The sequence below is a fragment of the Ambystoma mexicanum genome, chromosome 3q (genome assembly GCF_040938575.1).
Source record: "Ambystoma mexicanum isolate Mex_15411 chromosome 3q, UKY_AmexF1_1, whole genome shotgun sequence".
Taxonomy (NCBI): domain Eukaryota; kingdom Metazoa; phylum Chordata; class Amphibia; order Caudata; family Ambystomatidae; genus Ambystoma; species Ambystoma mexicanum.
In genome coordinates, this window is record NC_090926.1 from 783,466,589 (window position 1) to 783,491,248 (window position 24,660).

At 45.8% G+C, this 24,660-nt stretch overlaps 1 protein-coding gene across 4 annotated transcripts in view; it reads left to right on the forward strand.

Annotated features, from left to right (window-relative positions):
• The first annotated feature begins 9,935 nt into the window (after nucleotides 1-9,935).
• The window catches only part of LOC138582989 (monocarboxylate transporter 6-like), a 336,775-nt gene continuing 322,050 nt past the window's right edge, over nucleotides 9,936-24,660 (forward strand). The window contains exon 1 of one of the 4 annotated variants that reach the window (XM_069654836.1): nucleotides 9,936-10,253. Coding sequence is in view for 1 of the 4 variants with exons in the window: in XM_069654834.1 (XP_069510935.1) it covers nucleotides 10,052-10,180 (129 nt within the window). In the remaining 3 variants the exon portion in view is untranslated. The other 3 variants (XM_069654834.1, XM_069654837.1, XM_069654835.1) reach the window with 3 other exon arrangements.

Genomic DNA, 24,660 nt, shown 5'->3' on the forward strand with positions numbered 1-24,660 from the left:
AACCAGGGTGGATTCACTTCAGCATAAGCCTTGCGACCCCTCATAGGTTCGAAAGGTGACACACCTGTGACAGAGTGTGGAGCATCCTCAGAGCATACAACCTTTCCTGAACAGCAGTCTTCCTGTCCACCCACACACTCCCGCCATTCGAATCCCTTCCATAATGCACCTGTTCCTCCTCTCTACCAACCCATTTCCTTCGGGCTGGTACAACGCTGATCGCTTATGTCTTACACCACAACTTTTCACATACTCCTTAAAACAACCAACTGTAAACTGCAAGGCATTGTCTGTCAAGATAATCCTGGGAAGTCCCTCCCTAGCAATAACTTCTCGCAAAAACTCAACAATGTTTTCTCCATTTAGTTCCCTCATTACCTTACATTCACACCACCTCAACAACATATCCACCAAAACCTCCAGATATTTACCTCGACCAAACCCCATCTCAATGGGGCCAAGAATATCCATAGCCACATCATTCCAAACCTTCTGCGGCACCTCATTCAACATCATGGGTTGTTCCTTTGCCATGACGCCCTTACAGCTCTTGATACAACCTACACACTCCCCTGATCTCATTTCTATCTCCGTGTCAAAACCTGGCCACTAGTAATCATTCCCCAGGGTGGCTTTGGTTTTGCTAATACCCACATGTCCTTTGTAGACAATATCAATAATCCTTGATCTAACGAGTTCGGGCATGACTTCTCGTCCCTACCAAAACACAACTCCATCTACCAGACTCAACTCATTGCGGTACTCCCAAATATGCTCTCTCTTTTTGGGAAACCTCACCTTTCATAGGCCATCTCGCCTCCACATACAACCTTACCTTTGATAATACCTTGTCATTCTCTAAGGCACTTATCCACTCCTCCTTACTTATTACGCCATCACATGTTACAAAAACCAACTCCATCGATTAATTTTGCTGACACTCCTCTCCATTACTACTCAGCCTGGATAAACAATCGGCTAATACATTGTCTTTGCTTGCTATCACACACATTTCAAACCTCTGGCACTGTAATCGTGTAACCCACCCCGCAACACGCCTTGAGACTTTATCAAGACCCTTGCATTCGAAAATGGCCTTCAAGGGTTTGTGGTCAGTTTGTATTACAAAATCTGTACCCCACACAAAATTCTTGAACTCCTCAACAGCCCAGAAACAACGTAATATCTCATCTCCACACCCCTCAGGCTTCTGGATGCATGTGCAATTATCTCCTCCTCTCCTTCTTTATTTACTTCAGATAATACAGCTCCTATCCCTACATCCCTGGCATTGACCGTGATAATATTCCTTCTCCCCATATCAAATTTCTTCAACGGTGCAGCAAGATCAATCTCTTCTTTAATTTGCTTAAATTCTTGACTACACCTCTCATTCCAAATACAATCTTCCCCTTTCATAAGCAACTTTCTCATCTACACCACTCTTTCCAGGTAGTTCTTAACAAATTTCTGATAAAATTCTAACATTCCTAAAAAAGGAACGTAACTTCCCTTTAGATTTGGGTTCTACAACATCCTTTATTGCCCTAACCATGGCGCTTTTGGGTTTTATTCCTTGCGCAGATATTTCATGGCCTAAATACTCAACCCTATCAACAAGGAACACACATTTCTCCTCTCTTGGCGTTATTCCTCTTCACCCCAATATTCTTATAACACTGTCCAATCTTTTATCATGCTCACTTTCATTGCCCCCACATACCAATATGTCATCCAGAAAACAAATACCCCTTTAACTCCATAGAACTATTTATCCATTATCTTTTGGATAATGGAGGATGCAGAAACAAGGCCAAAGGGCATTCTGTGGAGCTGAAATACATCTTTGTGGTTAATGAAAGATGTTAATTTCCTACAGTTCTCCTCTAGTTCCACTTGATGGTACGCTGAAGCCATATCTAGTTTTGAGAATATTTTCCCATGACCTATCATGGCCAGCATCTCCCCCATATTAGCAAAGGATGACGATATATGAGCACACACCTGTTCAACTCTCATATGTCAACACATAACCGTAAATCACTCGATGGCTTTTTTACAATTACTAACGGGGAAATCCATTCCACTCCTCCCGGTCTTATATTAATTCCCATGCTCAACAGATTCTGATACTTTTTCTTTACATTTTCTCTCAGGGCTAATGGCACAGGTCGCAATTTTGCATTAACGGGGTTGCATCCCTTTTTGAGAACAATTTGGTGTTGCATTCCTCTCACCTTCCTCACAACTTTCTTGAAAACATTCTTGCATGTGTCACCCATGGATGTACTTAACTGTATGAACTGATCCACCCTGTTGGGATCTAGCTTCACAATTACATTTTTCTGATCCTGCCAACCACATAGTGTCATTCCCTTCCTGGTAATAAAAACCTTCCCCTGTGCATACCTGACTTTGAGTTTGAATTCAGCCTCAAAATAGCCCAATTAATCGATCTTGGCTTATATCCACCCGGGTTTATATCCGGATTTAGTAAATTGCAGACATCCCCTTGCATCACTTGCTCAAAAATAGCCCTAGACATCAATGATATCTTAGAGCCTGAATCTGCCATCATCAAAATACTCTTCCCATTCACCCTTAATCTGCATACGGATGCTCACACTCATCACTATTCGATTCTTGCACAAAATTGACAGTAATGTTATCAATATTGCAATTCCCCTCATCATCGGATCCTACATGACATTCCTCATCATTGACTGCCATATCCCTTCTTTGTTTGGTCTGATAATTTTTACAACAGTTTGCAAAGTGATCGCGCATCTTACCCTTGGCGCACACAGCCTTTCTTCCTGGGCACCATAAGGAAGCAGCGAAATGTGCATTACTTGCTCATATGAAACATAAGTGCTCCCTATCGTCCTTCCTTTCTCCCTTTCACTTTTTGGACTTGAGATCTGTCACATTGGGTTTTTCTTTTCTTCTTCTCTTTTTAGGCTGGCATCAATGACATTTAATACTTCGACTTTGCTCTCGTTGTGGTCCTTTTCTGCTATTCTCGCTATGCAGGCCAGGGAATGTTCAACTCTATTTGCGATGCTCAAAACTTCTTCCAATGATGGTGTGTCCTTCAACCATAGTTCTTCCCTTATCTTGTTACTACTGCAATGTATTATGAACTGGTCTCCAATGTGTTCATCGAAAGATTCATTGAACTTGCATGATTGAGCCAAATGCCTTAGGGCTGTAACACATTCTTCGACAATCTCCCCTTGCTCTTGGACACAAATGCCAAAATTATATCTTTCCAAGATTGTACTTGTCTTGGGGGTAAAATGGATAACCAATTTTCTCAAGGCAATGTCCATATCAGATATGTTATCTCCGTTACCTTCTTCTGGAAGAGGAGGTAATGTGTCGTACATAGGTTGTCCCTCATAGCCCAAAAAATGCATTAGTAGCGATACTTTCCTATCCATTGAATATAAGTTACCACATTCCGCTCCAATATAATGGACGAACCCCTTCTTCCATTGTGACCACTTTACTTTGGGGGGGCTGGGGAACGGCATGAAAACAGGTGAACCAGGCAACCCTGTCAAAGCCATGCTGATGGAAGAGAAAGAGTTCTACAATTGTTCTGTACTTGATTGGTGGGATCGCCTTTTTATTTTCCACAGTAAGTGCTTGATTTCAATAGTATGTAACTCTGCTCATTAAAGTCGTATGGTAAAGGTGGGAGATTTGCTTATAGCATTAATTTGACCATTAGATCAGATTTGTAGTTTTGCTTTGTGCCCGTAAGTTCCTTCCTCTTCTATTTCTTCTTACTTATGCCGGCGTGATGCACCCATCCTTTGTGAAAATGGGTTAGCTTTTATTTTATAAATACTAGATGGTGAGTTTGCATATGCTGTTTGGTGCAAAGTCTGCTATTAGAACGTCAGGCAACTCTGTGCGCATATGCGACGTGTCAGCCTTGCACGTTCCATTCGGATTTGCGGTCTGGGACACTGTCAGTTGCAATGTGCATGCATGTTGCCCATGCGCCAGTCCCTCTCTCCTCTAGAGTAGTCCTCTTCCGAAATTGCATCCTGTGGATTATCAGGAAGTTTGTGGCTTGGCTTTCTGGGTCGGATGCAGGCGCAGCTTCCGGTTCACTACAGTTGTGACCACTGCTTAGAATCCTTAGATGGTAAGGTAGGGACGTACAGACAGGACATTTTGAGGATTTGAGGTAAGGTGTTTTTCTCAGACTCTGTCCCTCGTTGGCCGCTGCGGACGCCTGATTAAGCAAAGAGGCTTCTTCTTGTTGTCCCTCGTTGGCCGCTGCTACGCTTGCATTATAGCAGAGCGGCTTTGCCTTATCTGAGCGCTGGGGTCTGCATTACTTCAGCCATCCTTGTGGATGTCCACACCCTGTGATAGCAGGTTTCTATGTTTATTGTAAAATGGTATCTAACAGACCCCAGCACTTCCTCCTTCCAGGCTGGAGAGGCAACGACTGACACAGAACTAAATTCAAGCTTAAACATTCTACACTACATCACACAACATCAAGTGCTAACATTCCACCTAGAACATTACCTACATCATTGGTTATCTACACTATCAACTATTTACATAAGCAACATTATAACATGGTCAATGGCTTGAGGTAGGGAGGGGCTGTTCCAAAGAGGCATCGGTGGTCCATGGTGCCCATTTTGAACTGTATGCGTTTCTGTATCGGTAACCAGTGGAGGCCTCTTCTGTGGTCCGAGATGTGGGTCCTTCTAGCGACATTTTTGACAATGCGCACTGTATCATTCTGTATTATCTGACACCTGTTAAGGTTGAAAAGTGAGGCTTCACTTAATAAAGAGTTGCAGTAGTTGAGTCTGGTTAGAATGGTATCGCAGAAGAGCGGAACAGGGCTGGTTGGGGCTGTGTATGTTTATGTTCAAGATTGGCTCGTTATCTATGGTGCAAGCTGACATCCTCCATCTCCCCCCTTCATTAGACAACACCTTATGTATGTGAGTGTCCAGCTTCTTATGGAAGAGGGCCATCGTCCCTTTATGAGTTTAGCTGATTCCTTATTTGATAGATGTGTTTCATGCATTAAAGGTATCTGTGTCTTAATTTTCCTTATGTGCGCCGGCACCCTCTGTTTTTTAATAGGAGATTGGAGGCTCCTAATTTTCCATGTAATACACTTGATCATTTGATTGATCTAACATTTGAATGTACATCGGCCCTCTCACCCTTCCCTCTCTTGATATGATATGATATGGCATTTATAACGCGCCTATACACAAGTGTTTCAAGGCGTGACGTAATATGTGTGTGTGGTTGGAAGTTCAGGGATATTCTGGTGTAAACCCTCTTCTGTGGTAATGAAGAAAGACAGGGAAGAGAAAACGTAAACTGAAAGAGAAAAAACAAATAGCCCGAAAAGCGCTTCCAAATGCAACACACATATACTGAACCATTATATCCCTCTATGGTCCCCCCTACTGGGTTCCTGGGGGTTTAGCCTTCTCAGTTTATCAAATCGCCCTACCCTCACAGGGTTGGCTGCGGGCATGCCCCCAAGACCAAGAGAGGAGGACTGCATGGATAGGGGCTGCGTCCCAATGGACACTGGGAATTAACCCTGTCCTAAAACCGTCTTACTTGCTAACAAGGCAGTTCCTGCTAAACAACATCTTCACCCAGTGTGGCTTGGTAGCACCTTGCGCGATCCCTTTTGTTCTCCCAAAGCCAGTTTAATGGAAGGGGCGTTGTTCTCCTTCAATGGTGATCTCGATTTGACTCTGTCATCTCTATTCCTGCCTGACGCTGTCGCTGTGTTGAGGGAACCTGATCCTGGTCTCGTTGCGGTAGACTTTTGTAACCTGTATCTGGATAACCTTGCTTCCATACCTGGAGGGGGAGATTGTGACTTGAGATATGTCAGCAACAGTTCTGCTCTGTTGTGACAGGTTTGGATGCAAGGAGGGCCTCTGTCTATCTGCTCCTGTTGTTGAGATTCAAGGAAGCATTCCAGATCTGCTGGTTCATCAAAGATCTTAGATAGGCTGCTTTCGGTCAGGATGTCCATCCTTGGTGTTGCCATAACATCATAACAGATTCCCATGTGGCGCAATTCTGGGTGGAGATTTAGAAATATCTTCTGCTTGTTCATGGTCACCTTACAAAAGTCTTAGGAAATGTAGACTATGTGATCATTGTTGTTTATTCTGCCGCTGCCTTTTTCATATGTGTAAGTATTTGGACCACATGAGTACAGCGGAGAAGTCAGGCCTCAGCTTTCTCATTTGTTTGTTATCTTTTTGTCCGATGCAATGGCCTCTTTTTATGTCTAATGAGGTACGGGGGCAGTTAATTTTAGGTAGCCATTTCTCTAGCCATGCCACAGGATATGATCTTTCACAGGTGTCCAGAAGACTGAAAGTCTTATGTTTGTCCGCCTGCTTCTATCTTGCAGGTGTTCCATGCCTTCTGATCTATCCTCCAGGCCAGATACAGGCGCCCTGCGTAATGGCTCATTTCATTTTGCATACATTTCACTTCCTCTTGAACTTCTTGCCTTTCCTTATCTATTGATCCACTTGTCCTCACAATATTTGCTAACTCTGCCATTACTGCGCCAAGGTCGTACTGGGGGGAGAAGTAATTCCCTTTCACAAAGCCAGGTTTAGGTGATTTATTTGCCGCTGGTGGCCTCTATCTGGGGAAATTAAGTGCGGTTTTTGAGAACATTGTTGTAAACGTGGTCAACCTTGATGCCTGGTTTGTGTTTCAGAAGTAGTTCCAATCACTTATAGTATTCAGCGTCTATGTCATTGGACATCTGCCAACTGATTGCTGTGCTCTATTTGTTGGTATCTCCTTCAGGTCCTGTATTTGGCTTCATTGAATGCTGATTCATTCCAAGATGTCTGCCTCTACAACACCCGGTTATCCATTAACTAAGGGAGCAGACATAGACAGGAGACTGCGTGTGGCAGTCCCCACAGCACCCTGTGTCATTAGAGTCAGCTGCTTCATATTTTCCAGTAACTGCGCCACCGCGCCTGCTTTGTTCTCTGCTTCCCTGACCTCCTCCTCCAGCGGTATGCCTACCACCACTTCCCTGTGACTGGCTGCCGGCAAGTGTCCCGATCCAGGTCTCTTCCTCCACCTCCCCCGCCCTGGGTCGCACTCTGCCATCAGGTCCCCAGCTTGTCGCTTCTCCGTTTCGCCTCCGGCTGAGCCTAGGCTTCATCAGTAGGTGCCATTATTCTGCTTTGCTGGAGTCTCCAGTAAGTGTATATGAGTGCAGGATCCGCTGAATTTTTGCAGAATACGGGGATGCAATTTGGGGCTTTTAGCTCACACGGCCATCTTGCTGGCGGTTGGCCACGCCCCCCAATAAATAAGTTCTGACACTTTTTGGGCATAACCTGAGGGAGGAGGTGTTCTTGTTCATAATGCTCTAATTTCTGACCATTTCTGTTATGGTACGGTTGACTGTTGTGGTGGTGTGGAGTGATCTATGGGATAGGGTTTGCTTTGGGTGTGGGTATGTGGCTCTGTGGTGATGAGATCACTCATGGTGGGAGGATGAGAAGGTTAGTAGGGTGCAGATTCGTTGGCAGACATCAAAACGGGGCAGAACACTGTAGGCTGTGCTTAAGGAGCATCTACAAACAGATGATGGATGGATGTCTGAGCAGCACCGATTATCCATAATACAGTAATGTAGGAATCAATCAATCATGAGCAACCAATCAAAAAGCCACTTAAAGCAAGGCATAACATGGCATGGCAAGGCTAACACAGCAGTCAAAGGCATAGCAAGGTATGAAAAGGCATAACAAAGCACTACATGTCCTCTCCTCAGCTATCACAGGCCTATGCAGACAGGTTCCCTTTTCACTTTGTCACTGCCAAACCTTCTCTCTCTTTTTCTCTCACTCTTTCTCTGCCTCTCTCATTCTTACTCTGCAAGGGATACATTGTATACTGTGTGCAGCACAGACCGGAGTGTGGCCAATGAGGGGAAGAGGCTAATTGTAGCGTTTTTAGCCGTTTGAGAGAAAGAATCTCATGCTTTTTATAAATTGGCAAATTGGTAATTGTTGTGAGTGATGTCTGTTAAGGTGTAAGAGACATCACTTCATATTTGTTATAGCTAGGTAGGTGCTTTGAGGAAAATTACCCTGGGATTACACCAGGGGTCCAGTGGAGTAATGGGGTCGGGCTAGGGTCATGGCAGGCAAGCAATAGGCATGAAAAACTGGAAATAAAAAACAAGCACAAAATAACACTGTTTAATAGCAAAGACTTGAAACGTTCACAAATTGAATATTTAATCGACCTGGCCATGAATAAATCAGTATAGCACATGCTGAAGAAAGAGAGTATGATTGTAACTTTATTTCCCTCATCATGGAGCCTACATTTACTAGCATAAAAAAAAACATAATCTGGGGGTTTAAACAGAGTAAAACATCAAAAGAAAACATTTGTGGTAATCATTTCTCACAGCATGCAGCTTTATGCATGCTTTCCCTTTCTAAGCATGCACAATTCACACCTCTTCTGGGACAATTTGGGGCTCATTACAAGTTGGGTGGTGCAGGTAAAATGCAGGAGTATTACTATATACCGCCCCATTACCGCACCGCCCAAATATAATTTGGCTGAAAGTTGGAGGATTCACTTCAGTGGAATTACTGCAACGGAATCACCACCTGTGGTATTCCACCAAAAATCCCCCATGGGGTCTAATGAACTCCAATCAATGGGGATGAACACTGCCTACCGCCACTTGTAATAAGGCCCAAGTGGCACTAATGGTAATACAGTTTGGTGGTATCTCAGTGGATTTACGGCTCGAGGCGTTATGTCTGCTCCCAATACCCACTCACTACTGTGTCTGCAACAATCTAAGGTAATGACACTTTAAAGATAAAGCGCAGCAGAACGCTCGTGAGTGCTGAAGTTCATCTGCGCTCACCAAAACAGCTGATATCTGCAGGTGCACCGCGGCCCGGGGATGGGCTTTTCACTTCCCCGTATTCGGAATCCAGGAGGAACATTTTGGGGGGTTGCTGAATAAGCCTGCTCAGTCGGCAATAATGGTTGCTTTGCCCTGCATTGGAACAACATACACATGTGATCCCAGACAGGGATGGCGCCTGGGACTTTCAACGTTTTCAGTTTAGAGGGCCCCGTGTCCTCAAGGGTGCACCCAAGCAGCTGCCCCCTGGTTGGCAATCCTCCACCTACACAGCAACATGTTCCTTTAATTCATGGCATTAAAAGTGCGCGTTGCGGCAAGCACGTTCCAGGCTGTCTGCTGTCCCCCGGCGGTCACCTATAGATTGAATGTGCACTTTGGGGCGTGCATTTTGCAGGCCGTCTTGCTGGCGCCTAACATCCAGCAGCGTTGATTACAATCTTGGCTGCGTTCCTTTGTATGCATTATTATTTGAGCACCCCACGGGTCCCCGAAATGTTTGCAGGGGGCCTCTACCATATTGAAATGGGCCCCACGATCCCTGACTAATCTTCACCCGGCGCTGTCTCCTGGGAAGTGCCTCCACCGTTGCCCATCTTCACTGACGTGTGACGGTGTGTGATCTCACTCCGGTTATAATTTAACAGGCACTGGCGGGCCGCAAGATTAAACCGGTTCCGACGCGAGAAGACGTCCCAGCTCTTGCGCCCCATCCCTGGGCTGGCACCTGAGCTGGGGAGGAGGCGGTGGCGACTGGGAAAACGGGTTCGGGTGAAGGCGCTGCCCATGCTCATTGCCGAGGGCTATGAGAGAACTGAAAAACAGTGGCGTTCCAGACGCCCCGTGACCCTTGCTTTGACCTTCTGCACGTTGGTCCGCCTGCAGCCGCTATAGGTGAAAGCATGAAAGGATGGCGCCACTGTTCTCAGCTACCTGTGACTCCAGAGAGCCCAAAAGTGAAAACATGGCTGGACCCGTCCACGAGATAAGGAAGTAGATATCCCAGCCGCCTGCTGCCTCTGAAAGGTCCGTGGGACTGGGGCATTGGCGCGTAGCCCATCGCATGCCCAACACGTTCCAAGGCATGCGCATGGCATGAGACTGAATCGCTCCCAGCCCTCCCAGCAGCCATGCGCTATGTGGAAATGGGCTGACGTACTTATGGGCGTGCCGGCATTTGCATGTGGTCATCGGATACGCACTAAAGAAATACAAAGAAAGCGGGTGTGTATTACCCATGAGGTGATAAGGTTTCACTTGTTCTCTTTGGCACACAATCATCACGCGTTTTCATAAGGTGAGAACTGGTGAAATAGAATTCAGGTGTGTGTGTGCTCGCGCGCCCTTGACAGGGGAGAGGGAGGCGTGTCCTGCAAGGGACTGGGCTCGATTAAAGACATGAATTCTGAGCCTGGCAGTTCTCTCTCAAGGTATGAATGCCCTTCTGGGGATTGCAGGACTTGCACGGGAACCAAGGGGCCAACTGGGATCCACTGGCAGAGTAAGGAAGGCGTGGGGGACTGAAGCACCCACGAGGTACAGTAATAGGACCTGCCGAGTAGGGGGGTGGGGGTTAGTGGTGGGGGAGGGGGGTTGTATCCCACTGAAGACCCGAGGTACCTGCTGGGAAGCAATGGGCCTGGTGGGGGAATATGTGAGACCTCCTTTACAACCTATAACTATGGGCCCCGGGGCATTACCTGAGTCGGTAATGCCGCCGCTGCTGCGGGCATATTGCTTAAATAAAGATTTTTATTGCTTTTGATGTATTGACACAGGTAAAACCACAACAGTTGAAATCAGCTCCTGGAGCTGTTGCCATGGAAAGTCTGTCCACTTAATTAGCAAATATCCAATGATCAGTTGAAAGGACCCAGGAGGAGTATTTAGAGTTAGTAAATTGACCTACCACAATTTCCCGTTAAGTGTCTGTATTCAAACTGAGCAGGAAGGAATTATGTTTGGAACAATGGCATATTATTGTCCCCAATAAGTATAGTAATATTGATAGGCCTTGTAGACACACAGAACTACTGCAATTAGATTGGATTAAAGATGGGATGTGTTAGTATCAAATACCCTGGGTTTCACTTGACTCCTTCCCCCATGAGGTGTGTGTCTCCTATGCATCTGTTTAGCAGCTAGTGTCCCTTAAACAACGGTGCACCGGAGCGTAAGTGTGTAAGTAGGCATCGTTTATGTTCTACGATATGAGTGTGTGTATCCATTGCATGCTCACGTTGAAAGCTTTGTGTATAACAACAGATTGGCAGAATTGTGTGCCCATTGAAAAATGCACATGCAGGAACTATGAGAAATCTGTTCTTATACACCAACAAAAAAAAGGTTGGCAATCCCACAACTTGCCAATTAACCGTAACTGCAATCGGGTTGGCGCAAATTAACAACCTAATGTTCCACCATGTCAAGCTTAACCGAGGTACAAGTTTAGTTTGGCTTCACTCCCAATACCAATAGTGCACAGAGCCACCTATTAATAGCTTACAATAATGTGTTCCCATATCTCCAATGTTGGTTTCAATGCACACAACACTTCCCATTAGAGGCTTGCAGTTGTGGACAAACTCGGCTAGTTCAAAAGCCTGTGAAATGTAAAGAAGCATAGCCCTATTGTTCACCTGGACAAAAGTAACACAAGGGTAGCCTATCCGCAGGTACGTTACTTGTGCCAGACTGCACAGTGTCACCTATTAAACATGTGGGGGGTACTCGACTGCTGTAGGCATGTGTTAGTGCCAGATTGCACAGTGTCACCTATTAAACATGTGGGGGGTACTCGACTGCTGTAGGCATGTGTTAGTGCCAGACTGCACAGTGCCACCTATTAAACATGTGGGGGGTACTCGACTGCTGTAGGCACGTGTTAGTGCCAGACTGCACAGTGCCACCTATTAAACATGTGGGGGGTACTCGACTGCTGTAGGCATGTGTTAGTGCCAGACTGCACAGTGTCACCTATTAAACATGTGTGTGGTGCTCGACTGCTGTAGGCATGTGTTAGTGCCAGACTGCACAGTGTCACCTATTAAACATGTGTGGGGTGCTCGACTGCTGTAGGCATGTTTTAGTGCCAGACTGCACAGTGTCACCTATTAAACATGTGTGGGGTGCTCGACTGCTGTAGGCATGTGTTAGTGCCAGACTGCACAGTGTCACCTATTAAACATGTGTGGGGTGCTCGACTGCTGTAGGCATGTGTTAGTGCCAGACTGCACAGTGTCACCTATTAAACATGTGTGGGGTACTCGACTGCTGTAGGCATGTGTTAGTGCCAGATTGCATAGCACAACCAATGCATTCCCTACACTACTGATTCCTCATATATTCAATGTTGGTTCCCAACTGCACAACACTGCATATTAAGGCCTGTGATAGATCAACGCTTGTACACCAATTGCTGGTGCTTGCCTCCACATATCGCACAACGCAGAGTACATCGATTAAAATAGTGGCGTATCCACACATATCTGATTTGCCCTTCACCTAATATTTGTTGGTGTTTAGCAATGCATCTTGGAGCCGCATGCCCTTGTTGCAAAACAATAAGTAGAACAAATATGAAAGCAGCGCATAGGTGGAAAAAATATCAGTGCAGTGACCACTCCCATGAACAATAATGAAGCACAGATTCATAGGTCTGTGTGTCACCTGGCGCAACGTGACAAAGGGGTAGCATGGGCCCAGTTACATTACTTGTACAAGACTGCACAGTACCACCTATTAACCATGTATGCAAGTCAACTGCTGCAGCACGTTTTAATGGCAAATTGCATAGCGCAACCAACCCGTAACTTATTTCCTAATTATTTTATTGAGCATTTGTTAGGCGCTTATACAACAGAATTGGGTTTCAAAGTGCCACAAGGCTGAATGGGAAGGGAACTGGAGAGAAAAACATTGACAAAACAGTAAATATACAGACGTGGTCCTACTAGGCCTTGTGGTATTCGGATGTGCAAGTGCAGTGAAGAGAAGTGCAGGCGATAGAGAGGGTGGCATGGGCAAGGAAGTGCTAGTGGGGGGCCCGAGAGGGAAGTGCCAAGGAGAAGCCCTCTGACTAATTGCTAGTAAGGGTGACTCCCAAGGTGGGATGTAGAGCTGCCAAGCAGGGGGCTGCAGGGGCAGTGCAGTGGGAGGAGGTGCTGATATCGACTGGGTAAAACGGCCTGGTATCCTGTGAGGTTCATGAGGACCATGCCACTGGTCTCAGCTGCAGTGGGGTGACTAGCAGGGAAGAGAAAGAGGTAGAGAAAAGAATAGTTTTGAGCAGTTTCCAGAACTTGACGCGGTCCGGCTCAAGTTTGAGCGGGGCACAGAGGCTGTTCCAAAGGGAGGCAGCAGCCAAGGAGAGAGACCTGCCCTCCCTCTTGCAGGGGAGTATTTGGGGAGGGAAAGTTGGAGATCTCGTGCTCTCCGGACCCAGAAAGCATTGTGGATGATGTAGAGCAGTGGCTTTCAAACTTTTTAGGCCTGGCCCCCCCTGAGCAAAATGTGGGCAGGCCGGCCCCCCCAAAAAATGCCAAATGAACAGTAAGTTCAAATGGCTATGAACTATTGTGTGCTGTCACCACACTATACTCCCAGTACAGTCCCTGGGCTCCCCCACCTGCTCCCATCACAGTCTCTGGACTCCCTCACCCCACTCCTAGCCCAATCACTGGGCTAGGAGTGGGGTGAGGCTAGGAGTGGGGTGCTCTCCCCACTCCACCACAGACCCTGGCTCTCCATACCCTGGCCCCACCACTATCCCATGGCTCCCGTCCATCCTGCTCCCACCACAGTCCCGGTGCTTCCCCAACCTGCTCCCAGATAGTCCCAGGGCCAGTGGTGGCTGGTGAATGTTTTAAGTGGAGGGACATAAAGAAAATATTTCCACCAGATATGCCATAGCGACCAAGCGCAGCGAGGGAGCCCAAACCAATCAAGGGGGGTTTGGGAGGTTTTCCACTCATGAATTGCTTTAAAATAATGGATTAAAATGTTAAATTATTGAGCATACTTTAAAAAAATAAAATGGGTAAAAAGCCAAACAGTTTTCAATAGGTGCTGGGGGCCCAAGGGGCAGGCATGATATCTTTTACTGGATATCTATGATAGATGTCCAGTAAAAAGATACTGTGCTTGTCCCCCTGGGCCCCACCGTGCCTAATACAATCAACATGATTATGTGTGTATGCAAGGAGCTGAGGGGCCAAGGGGGAAAGCATGGCATTTTTCACTGGATGTCTATGATAAACAGCCAGTAAATAATACCATCCCTGTTCCCTGGGCTCCACAAAGCCCTTCAGAGGGGAGCTGATTTTGGCAGGTGGGTAGGGGAATTGTGCAACAAAGGCATTTTTAAAATGCCTTTGTTGTACAACCCTCCTTGCCCCCTGTACTCCCCCCCCCCCCCTCCCCCACTCACCAAAATCAGCTAAACGGACCAAAACAAACACACACACACATTCACCCAGCAATCACTCTATCATTCACACGGGCACCCATCACTATACACTCACTCATAACACAAGCATACATGCATCCATACACCTATTTAAATAAAAAATGAATTAACATAAACTTACCTTCTGAGGGGCCTGTGCGTGGGTGCTGAAATGTCCCGCTCCAGGATACTCTGTCCATATGTGTGAGATAGGAGCTCCCCTGGCACATAGAGACATGCAGTGCCCTAGCCAGCATTTCCAATGACCTATGCAAGGCTGGTGAAGCAAAACGCCCCCGGCCTTGCATGGCTCAGTGAGCATGTGCAGCTAGGGAACTGAACTGTCAAAGGGAAACAATATTTCCCTTTGATAGTTCAGCCAGTCCAGGAGCACTCCCTCAGCTGGAAAAAGCAGCCTAGGCAGTGCTCAGTCTTTCATTGGGCTGGCACCTTGGCTCCTCCATAATGGATGAGGGGGGCACTGGGTGGACGCCCCCTAGGCGATTATGGATGAGCCGCTCAAACTGGCCAATAGGGCAATGTCCGTATCAAAAATGCAAAATGCTAGTGTGGGCCAGTCAAAATGGGCCACTTTTTTGGCATATGTGTGCCAGTTTGATGAGCTACTTCACTATACAGCTAGTAGTTATGACCATTGCTGCTGAATAAATATTCTTTAAATATCACAATTTGCTTACATTTTAACAAAAAACACCCCCATGGGTACTATTCAAATAGCCTGTGAATAAAGGAATGCATATTCATTTGCAACTGTGGGCCACTTTTTCATTGGTGTCTGAGACAGTTTTGTGCTCCAGTCGAACCATGTGAGAACCCCCTGCCCATTTCCTCCAATCCCCCCCAAAAAGCAAAAAAGATAAAATAATAATTGTTTACATTTCATGCTGGGCTCTCTTAGTCATGCATGATGGAGCAGCCTGCTCCCTATAAAAATAAAACAAATAAATGCAGCACATATGTGGAAAGAAATCAATGCACTAGGCAAGGTAGATTAATGGATGTCTTACAAGCAACATTCCCCAACCCTAGCCTGCACTTATGCAGTAGCCCTGGCTTGTAGAAAGTGGTTGCTCCTATGCATAAAGAAGGTTTCCAGTCTCACTGCGCCGACACACAGAGACAGTACACACTGCTTGAAATGCAGATTTATTGTGGTTTAAAGCAGCCTGACACGTGGTTCTAGCAGTCCTTGCTCTTCATCTGAGGCTGGTGCGTTTTGAATAATACATTAAGATTAAACAGTGGTATTAAAAGGATACACAAATCAAAAATTACATCAAATTTGAAGGGCAACCAAAAAAAGGAGGAGGGGGCGTTTCCATAAAAACAAAAACCGATGTCCATTACATATGGGCAGCATTAATGCATATGTTAAAGTCCAAGTGGGGCAGGCGACATAACCCCAATTACAAGGGTAATTTTCCCAAAATTCCATCACATTCAGCAAATTGAGTAACCAAAGAGCAACAATAGATACGGTAGAGAATTCAATGCAAATCCAAATGAAGGCACAAAAGTTGTAAATACCGTCAATGTGAGGCAATGCAGATGTGGAGCGTATCAGGAATTAATTCAGTTGTTTCATCACGGGGTAAGAGAAGGATATAGGGAAGGGTGGAGGGGTTGGAAACAGAGCAACAAGATTTGCATTATAACATCTGTTTACGTGATAGATGGCGAATGGCACTATACAGAGGTTTAAATCAAGGTGCATGTTATGGAAGGTTTCTTGGAACTGAAAATACCTTACATTGGAGGAGGTGCTCTTGTCAATAGTCTTACATCTGAGTGTTTAAGCTGCAAAGGTGCAATAATGGAATTAGCGAACTGACATATAGTTCAATAGCTAACTAAAATTAATGTACTTGTGCGCTGGTAACGCATTGAAACTTAGGTCCAAGGCAAATTATGCTGCGAAAAATAAAGCGTACCTCTTTCATCAAAGTCATCCCTGTTGCGGCATTCTCTTGATTAAGAGTCGAGCTGTGCATGTTGCAAGTATTCAAAAGAGGGCATTGCGTCAAGATGGATGCACAGTGTACGAGAACCCGATGGGTCAGGGAAAAGAAAAGTAAATTGACGGGATCATTTATAAATCATTCCGGCGTCTGCCTTGTTGTTGCCTCTAGCGCTAGTAGGCACAGTGACGGCTGCGGTTCGGCAGCCGTCCTAGGGGCCTTAAAAAACGGGCTTACCTGGGTGGTAACTCCCCCCTGCCCCTTTTCTTTTTTGGTTGCCCTTCAAAGTTGATGTAATTTTTGATTTGTGTATCCTTTTAATACCACGGTTTAATCTTAATTTATTATTCAAAACGCACCAGCCTCAGATGAAGAGCAAGGACTGTTCGAAACACGTGTCAGGCTGCTTTAAACCACAATAAATCTGCATTTCAAGCAGTGTGTACTTTCTCTGTGTGTCGGCGCAGTGAGACTGGAAACCTTCTTTAAGCTTTCCATTAGGGTGGTGTACTCGGGCAAGGTACCCACAGCTCCCAGCCACCTGCTGCCTTCATAGCACTTATTTCACAGTGCAAGCGCGGTGTTCCACCTTGTTTTTCTTTGCTCAGACCTTCCTTTCAGTTGCTCCTATGCATTCACAAGCCAAGTTGCTCTTTTTTTCAGCAAGATTGCCTGTGTGTGCATCATGCTCTGTGTTGCAGGTCTCCCTCTTCATCAGCTGTTCCAGTCACAGGTGGAGGCAGAGCAACGTTACATTTGTAAGTTAACAAAAAAACATTTGTCAGCATTTAGTTATGCATCATGGAGCCGCATGCTCCCTTTACGAAACAGTAACTACAATAAATATGGATGTGGCACGTAGGTGGATAGAAACATGACTGCACTACCACACGCCTGTAAAAATTAAAGAAGTACACATTCAAAGCCCTGTGTTTCTGCTTGACAAAAGTTACACAAGGGTGGCATTGCTGCAGTTACTTTACTTATGCAAGACTGCACAGGGTCCATGTGTGGTAGAGGGTTGCTGTAGGCATCTGTTAGCGCCAGAATGCATAGAACCACCAACAAATGGCCAGCGGTACTGCAACCTTGCCCAGCCAGTATTGAAAGCCTTTGATCATGCACTTCTGCACACCAGCTAATGGTGCCCGCCTCCTCAGTATGGCAGGACAATTTCTAACTTATATCAGGCAGCCCTTCCTTTCTTAGAGGGTTACCAGTGCCTGATCCAAAGGAAGCGGTGCAGAAAATGAAAAACGTATTAGGACATTATTTCCGAGGGGGGACGGGCAACATTTCGACTGCCTAGGAGACTCCACAGGGTTTAATCCGGCACTGAGGGTTACAAAGGATAATCCAAAACAAGAGCCGGCCGAGATAATTAATACATTTCAACGAATGACCCATATCCTAAATCCACTCGTTTTCATAAATGTAAGCTTATCGGGTAAAGGGCTACATTATTCTACAAAGTGTATTATCAAGATTGTAGGGCAGCTAAAACATAGCTTTTATCACTAGTAATCAAAGATAATCGGGGAGAAATCATGAGTTGCTGAGAAGGGCAATATGTTTACAAATATCTAATTGAAAAGAAAAAAGCAAAAAAGCAGAGTTCAAGGATAAAAGGTGGCACTAACATGAATTTCCACTTTTTTGAAAATAGTTAATTGTTTAGTCACAGAGACTGAAGGCATTGGAGCCATGGAAGTGCGTAACACAGCATGGTAGGAATACTTTAGGAACCTTTATAAGGAGACACAGGTTTATGGTTGCAAAGACCGGACGGGGTGTCTGTACTTCTGCTCTTTATATGGCAGAGGAGAGGCACAGAGGACCCCAGCCAATATTATCTATTATTGGTACGTGGTCGAGCAATCAAGGCCTAGCTTCTCAGGAGGTGATGCAGGCTGGCTCTTAAGTACAGTGTAGTCCCCAAGCCCCCACAAAGGAATGACCACACACTGTATTAGTTAAAAAACAGTCTTTATATAATTAATAATCAAGGTTATGTACAATATCACGATAACTCACTTTGTACTCAGTTATCTATGATGGCAAATATGCAGTTCTACGTGGTACCACAATTACTATTAGATCTCTTTAAAGTGCATCAACTGTACGGTTAAATTGCACACAAGTTTGTAACGGAAACGATAGATGTAAGAGGAAAGCAGTTGGTTAGAACAATTGGCAGAATACTGGCCCTGCTACCTAGACACAGTTCTAAGTGGAGATCCCCCCCCACCTGGGCAACCTGTAGAATAAAGATATCACAAGCCCAGTCCATATATTGTTCACAAGAGACTTTCCAATAGTTCAGCAACCCCAAAGTACCTGGCGTTATAGCGTTCCTTGTCAGGGAATCGACGGCCCTTCTTGAGTGCCCTCCCTTTAAGGCAGGAGTCACGGGTCGTCGAACGTCCGATGGAGAACAGGGTGAACTACGACGGTGAAGTGGCAGCTTCTTTCCTAGCGGTGCTCGTCGATGGGGAAGCGTAAATGTCCTGCAAGGAAGAGGCGTGCCGGGCACCTCAGTGTCGATAGTTCTGGACCGCAAAGAGTTTGAAGAACTGTGGCCCCGCAAGGGCGTCAAGTCGTCGGCGTCTCTGTGGTCTTTGGGTGGCGGGCAACCCACCGGCGGATGCTCCTCGGTGCGTCGACGGCCTGGCCTTCTCCGGTGGGATAAGGCGGGCGGCTGTGCAGGCTAGAGCGTCCTTGGATCAAATGAAGTTCGTAGGCAACGGGAATACGGTGGCTCCGGTCGGCGATGGAGGTCGTTGACGGTGGCGGACAACAGTCCGGGCGGGTCTCTTTGGGATTCCGCAGCAGTCCTCGTCTCCAGTGGGCAGCCTGTCGTAGGTCTGTCTACCAAGGAGCTTTGGCAAAGATCAGCTGGTGCACGATGGTCCCTCGTAGCTCGGGAAGAGGGCGCCTTACCAGGTCCTCTCTGGGTCAGTCCTTGGAGACATAGCAGCTTTCAGATTGACGAAGTAGAGCAACAGCAATTCTTCCAGCAGGGCTTCAAGGTCAAGCTTCAGTTTCACTCCAGTTACTCTTCGTAGTGGACTTCAGCTTCTGAACACAAATTCTAGCAGTGAGAGGCCCCCAGATATACTAGTTGATCTCCCATTCATTCTGCTGGGTCACACTCAGGCAACCAATCGGTCAGAAGGGCATTCATGCAGGCAGGCAGCACATCAGGTGCATAGTGCCTTCAGGCCATTCACTTCTCTCCAGACACTCGCAACAAGTTATGTGTATTGGGACCAAGCCATTCAACACTCCAAACTGCATTCATACAAGTTTCAGGCAGGGCTGTCTCTGTCATTGTGTCAAACACCAGATACTAGACATCCACAACACAGAATGCGTATTCGTCACACACTCCATTCACCCAGGTCCTACCCACAGGGCATACCCACAACATACAGTCGTTGGGAAGGCTCCAGCCAGTCTGGTCGGCACTTCCCCACACTACCATATTTGGAACTTCTACCCAACAGCCAGTCAGGGGGAAAGGACAGAGTCGGGGCTTCCTGGGACTTCGGGAAGATCAAGGCGATGGAAGGCAAGAGGCCACGGGGGCAATCTTGTCTCCATCAGGAATCTACCGATTCCCATGACAGGGCCTGGGCATCCCAAAATGGAGGACGCTCAGGGCACCTGTGAAGTCAGCACAGAGCTGCCACCAGCCCGTACCCTGCTCTGTGGGCCACACACAGTTGCCCAAAATCATACACTAGGGGCACAGGGTTGTACCCCCACCCATGGGTGCCATAAGGGTATCCCATGGGTCTGTTCACCAAAACCAAAGGAGAGAGCTGCACCGCTAGGAGTCCCACATGAACTCCTGCATGGAAAAAATGACAGAACACATGATAAAAGGCAGTAAAGGACAAGAATACGGAGGCCCTGTCCCTCCGATGGATTTCCAGCATCACAGTGGTGAATCTTGCTATACTAGAACTCCGGGCTCTGCCGCACTTAGAAGAAGAAACTAGGAGAGCACTTGGGTCACAAAACAACATGCAGACACCTAGCCCAGATAAGATACCAGTTGAATTATTTAAATAATTATTTTTTGTCTGGGCACCATATATCTGTATATTATTTAATGCAGTTAGCCATGCTAGGCAAGCGCCTGATTCCTGGGGAATATCAGAAATCTTTCCCATATTTAAAAAAGGTTGGTTTCATGTACACCTCCTACCATATAAGGTCTGTAGAAGTTTAGTGTGTTACAACATCTGATTAACAACAGTGAACCCTGTTATTCCACTTATGAAGGGCTTCTGCATTTCCATTCTAGTGCTGCATCCTTAACCAAAATCTGAAAAGGAGAGTACTTGCAGTACTCTGCCTGCAAACTTGCCGATCCCGGCCGATCCCGGCACACATTTGAAGTATGGGTAGGTATTATACTCACATCCTGAAAACTGAGATCAAGACTCCATCTTCTTCCTTGTACTCTTGTGAGGCTTCTGGTGTAAGACTTGTTCTTGTGTGATTTTGGCTGCGAACAGAATAGTTCTAAAAGTATTGCAGACGTACAGTGCATTACTGAGTTCAATACCAAAGGTCTCATCACTCATGTCCCTATACTTTAAAAAAAGAAATTCCTGGCTGCATTTTGCATCACCCCCACACTCACCAACACCCTTTATATGTGTTACATGTTCTTATCCTCTTCACCCCATACCTCTCCTTAGAGGTACACATTCAATTCACACTATTGTATAGATGTATTGGTAATGCCCAATAGTTGCTCTTAGTTCACTATTCTGATCATAAGACTTAAAATTAAGTTTCTTATCGGATTGAGAAAAACAATGGCTTGATAGACTTGTCCGGTGCTACAGTTTCAATGGCAAATGACTTGGGCTGTGGAACAACTGGTGCATTCCTTTCTTCATATTAGGTGAAGATTCTGACTGGACGGCAGGTAGTTGCTTAGTTGCCCAGAAACCACAGAGGAGGGCTGCGATTGTTGAATGGGAACAGATCAAGACACAAAACCCTGGTAGTGGAGCTGCAGGTGTCTGGTAGAGTGACTGCCAATGTGCCAGGTGCTGTTTTGATGTCGTAGAATACTGGCTGTGGTGCTGATGGTGCTTGACTGGTTTTACAGGAAGACACCGACTGGGTGTCTCTCATTGTTGCTTGGTTGACTACAAATCAAGTATAGGCTGGCAGCATGGCAGATGCTATTTTGATGATAGATCTCTAGCTGTGGGGTAGCTGGTGACTGGCTTTAAAGGAAGATGCTGCTTAGGTGGTTCATCATTGCTTCATTGACTGGAAATCACGAAGAGGCAGGAAGGATAGCAAATGTTTTCATGACACAAAACTCTGGCTGTAGTGCAGCTAGTGGCTGACTTGACAAGAAGATGCTGATGAAAGCTACTCATTACTTAGGTGTCTGGAAGTTGTAAGACACTGGCAGTTTGGCAGATGCTATTGGCTGTGATTCTAGTAGTGTCTGTCTGCCTTCACAGGAAAATATCTATTGGATGTCACACTGTTGCTTTTGACTCAAAATCAGTAGGAGACTGGCAGTGTGGCACAGTGGCAGATGTCTCCATTTTGAAGGCACACAAGGCTGGCTGTAAGTCTATATGGTGCCTCTCTTACTTGAGATTTTTCTGATTTAATGGTCCTTTGGTGCTTAGCTGATGAGTAAACAAAAGGAGACAGTGTTTTGAATGTAGACACAGAAACTGGTTCTAGTGCATCATCGAGGGAGCATGGCTGACTTCATGATGAGAAAACGCTGGTAGTGTAGGACGGTGGCAGATGGTTTTGAAGAATGTATGTTTTGCTGATTAGGTCTGCGTGACTTGAAAAGAAGAAGGGCTTAACTGGAAAGTGAGCTATAACCTAGCACAGTGTCGAGGAAGATAATAAGGGTTGGATTGCCGCCTCTGCCTTTCGGCCCATGGCTAGGCCGAAATCGTCCCTTGGGAGTAGGGGCCGTTTCTGGCCATGCCTGGGATGGTATTTTGACCCAAAAATTATTTTGAAAAAATATATATATATTTTGGAAAAAAAAATACCTGCAACAGCATAATTCATGAAAGCAAGGTAACACGTTACCTTGCTTTGATGATTTATTTGCATGCATGATGTGTGCATCATAAATTATGATGCAAACATCATTCACATGCTGCTGCAGCATGCAAAGTTGAGGGGCCTTAGTTGGCGCCGGGCCGGTGGCTGTCACCGTGCTGCCACTCCAGGGGGCACGGTGCCCCCTGGAGTTGCTGTGCTGTTGTATTACTGATAAATATGTATTAGTGATATTAGTGAAAAACAACCAATTTTAGAGTAGAGTAAGCATCCATTTCGGACTATGTATTTTGCCTTTCGCAAGTTGCAGTAATAGCTTGTTTTTTTCTGCCGTTGTCTCTGTTATGATCATCACAAGACATTCCATCTCGGTGCCCTCGGTCACTTGACAAAATCCTTGTGCCTAAAAGCTTCTGTACAGTTCACAAATATTTGACCATAGCACATCAAGTGGCCATTGACTTCATTGTGCCACAATGAATGTTTTGTTGTAATGTGTCTATCTTTCCCATCTCACTGGCATGCTGTTCAGGATGTTTGTTTGCATGAGGTAACGAGTGCTCAGAGTATGGAATGTCCGGTGAGTGTGCTGATTTCCCTATTTTGCCAACCTCTGAAACCTGAAAGTAGATGCATGCAGGCTTGATATGCGGCCAACTTTGTACCAGACCTGCAGATGAACTTAACTGGTCTGCTGTTAAATCTCAGTTACCTGTTTAATGGTATCCACTACAGAATAATTGCTCATTTTACTATAGCCAATATGATAGCTCAGTGGGTTGAGCGATCGCTGCTGCGATGTGTGTGTGATCTGCAGGTTCGAATCCCAGCAAGGCCATCTCAGCCTTTCATCGTTCTTAGGTCGATAAATGAGGACCACCACAGGTTGGGTGATATTGTATGCATATTTGTTCTATAAAAAAGAGCTTAAGCATAAGTGCTATACAATAACTTTATCATTTGGCCTTGGACGTCTGCTTGCATTCACAGTAATTTGACAATATGGATCTATACACACAGATATTAATGATACATTTGGTGATCCATTCTTGTATGAAATGTATATAACATGAGTGAAATCATAACCATATTTTTCGCAGTGTACTTAGGAACAATGCTATTTGATGCCACTTCCTGTTTTGTCAAGGGGTGAAAGGTCGTGTTTCATCGCTTCCTGGGATGTCACTTTGGGGTGGGGTCAAATTACATCACTTCTGGTGATATCATTAGAGGTCAAGGGTCATGAGGCGAGTGATGGGCCACTTTTTGAGGCGAGGGGTGGGCCACTTTTCTTGGGTGTCCAGGCCTATTTCATGTCCCAGTCCGACCCTGAAGATAATGGTTCATCTTTAAGGGGATACCTCCCGTGTGCATGTCAACAAATCTGTCAATGGCATCACTCAAATTTATCTGCTTAACCTCCATAGATTCACATGCCATAAAGCCATTATCAACAAATCACTAATTTTCTTGTATTCGCATCTATTTCGCAAATAGTCTTTCAGGATCTATGTAATCACTGTGCCGCCTGTAATTACGCAGCCGAAAATGTCGACGTCCATCACAGTGTGGCGTAGTAATCAGATAGACCACTATGGCCCACATCCCCCTACCCCACTCCCCTGGAATTGTGCCGCTGACTTCCCTCGATCCCTGCAGCGTACGCGAGTCGGCGCTGGCACTGTAGGGTCTTTCTTTTCTTTTCTGTACACTTTCCTGTCCCCTGATCTCCATTTAACAAATGCACAAAGGTGCTGTTTTTATACCAGGTGAACTTATGTGGTCGCAGTACTGGTACGATTCTGTCTTTCACTCTTTTCGAACAGAAGCACCTCTCATTTGTTGCAGTTGTGATCAGCAATGCAAAGACCAGATCCAACAGGTTTAGGACCTGAGAAAATCCTTGTGATGAAGTTAGGGGATAGTGCCTGACAGAATGAATACCTATTCTTGTTAGAAGAAAAATCCCCTTGCAATGTCAAGCTCTGAATCCAAATTAGCGTAATTTACTTGGGTCCCTAAGTAGCGTCAGCAAGAAACTGTGCAGATGAATAGTCCAAGAAATGTGTAGCCTTTAGATTGAACATGCCAACACCCTTGATAAGGGCCATGTTATCTGTAAAACAAGCATCCAACTCACTTGCAAACCTACCTACGGTGGAGAAAAACACCTCTTTCTTTAACCGTTCAGTCTGTGGCATTATAGCTTC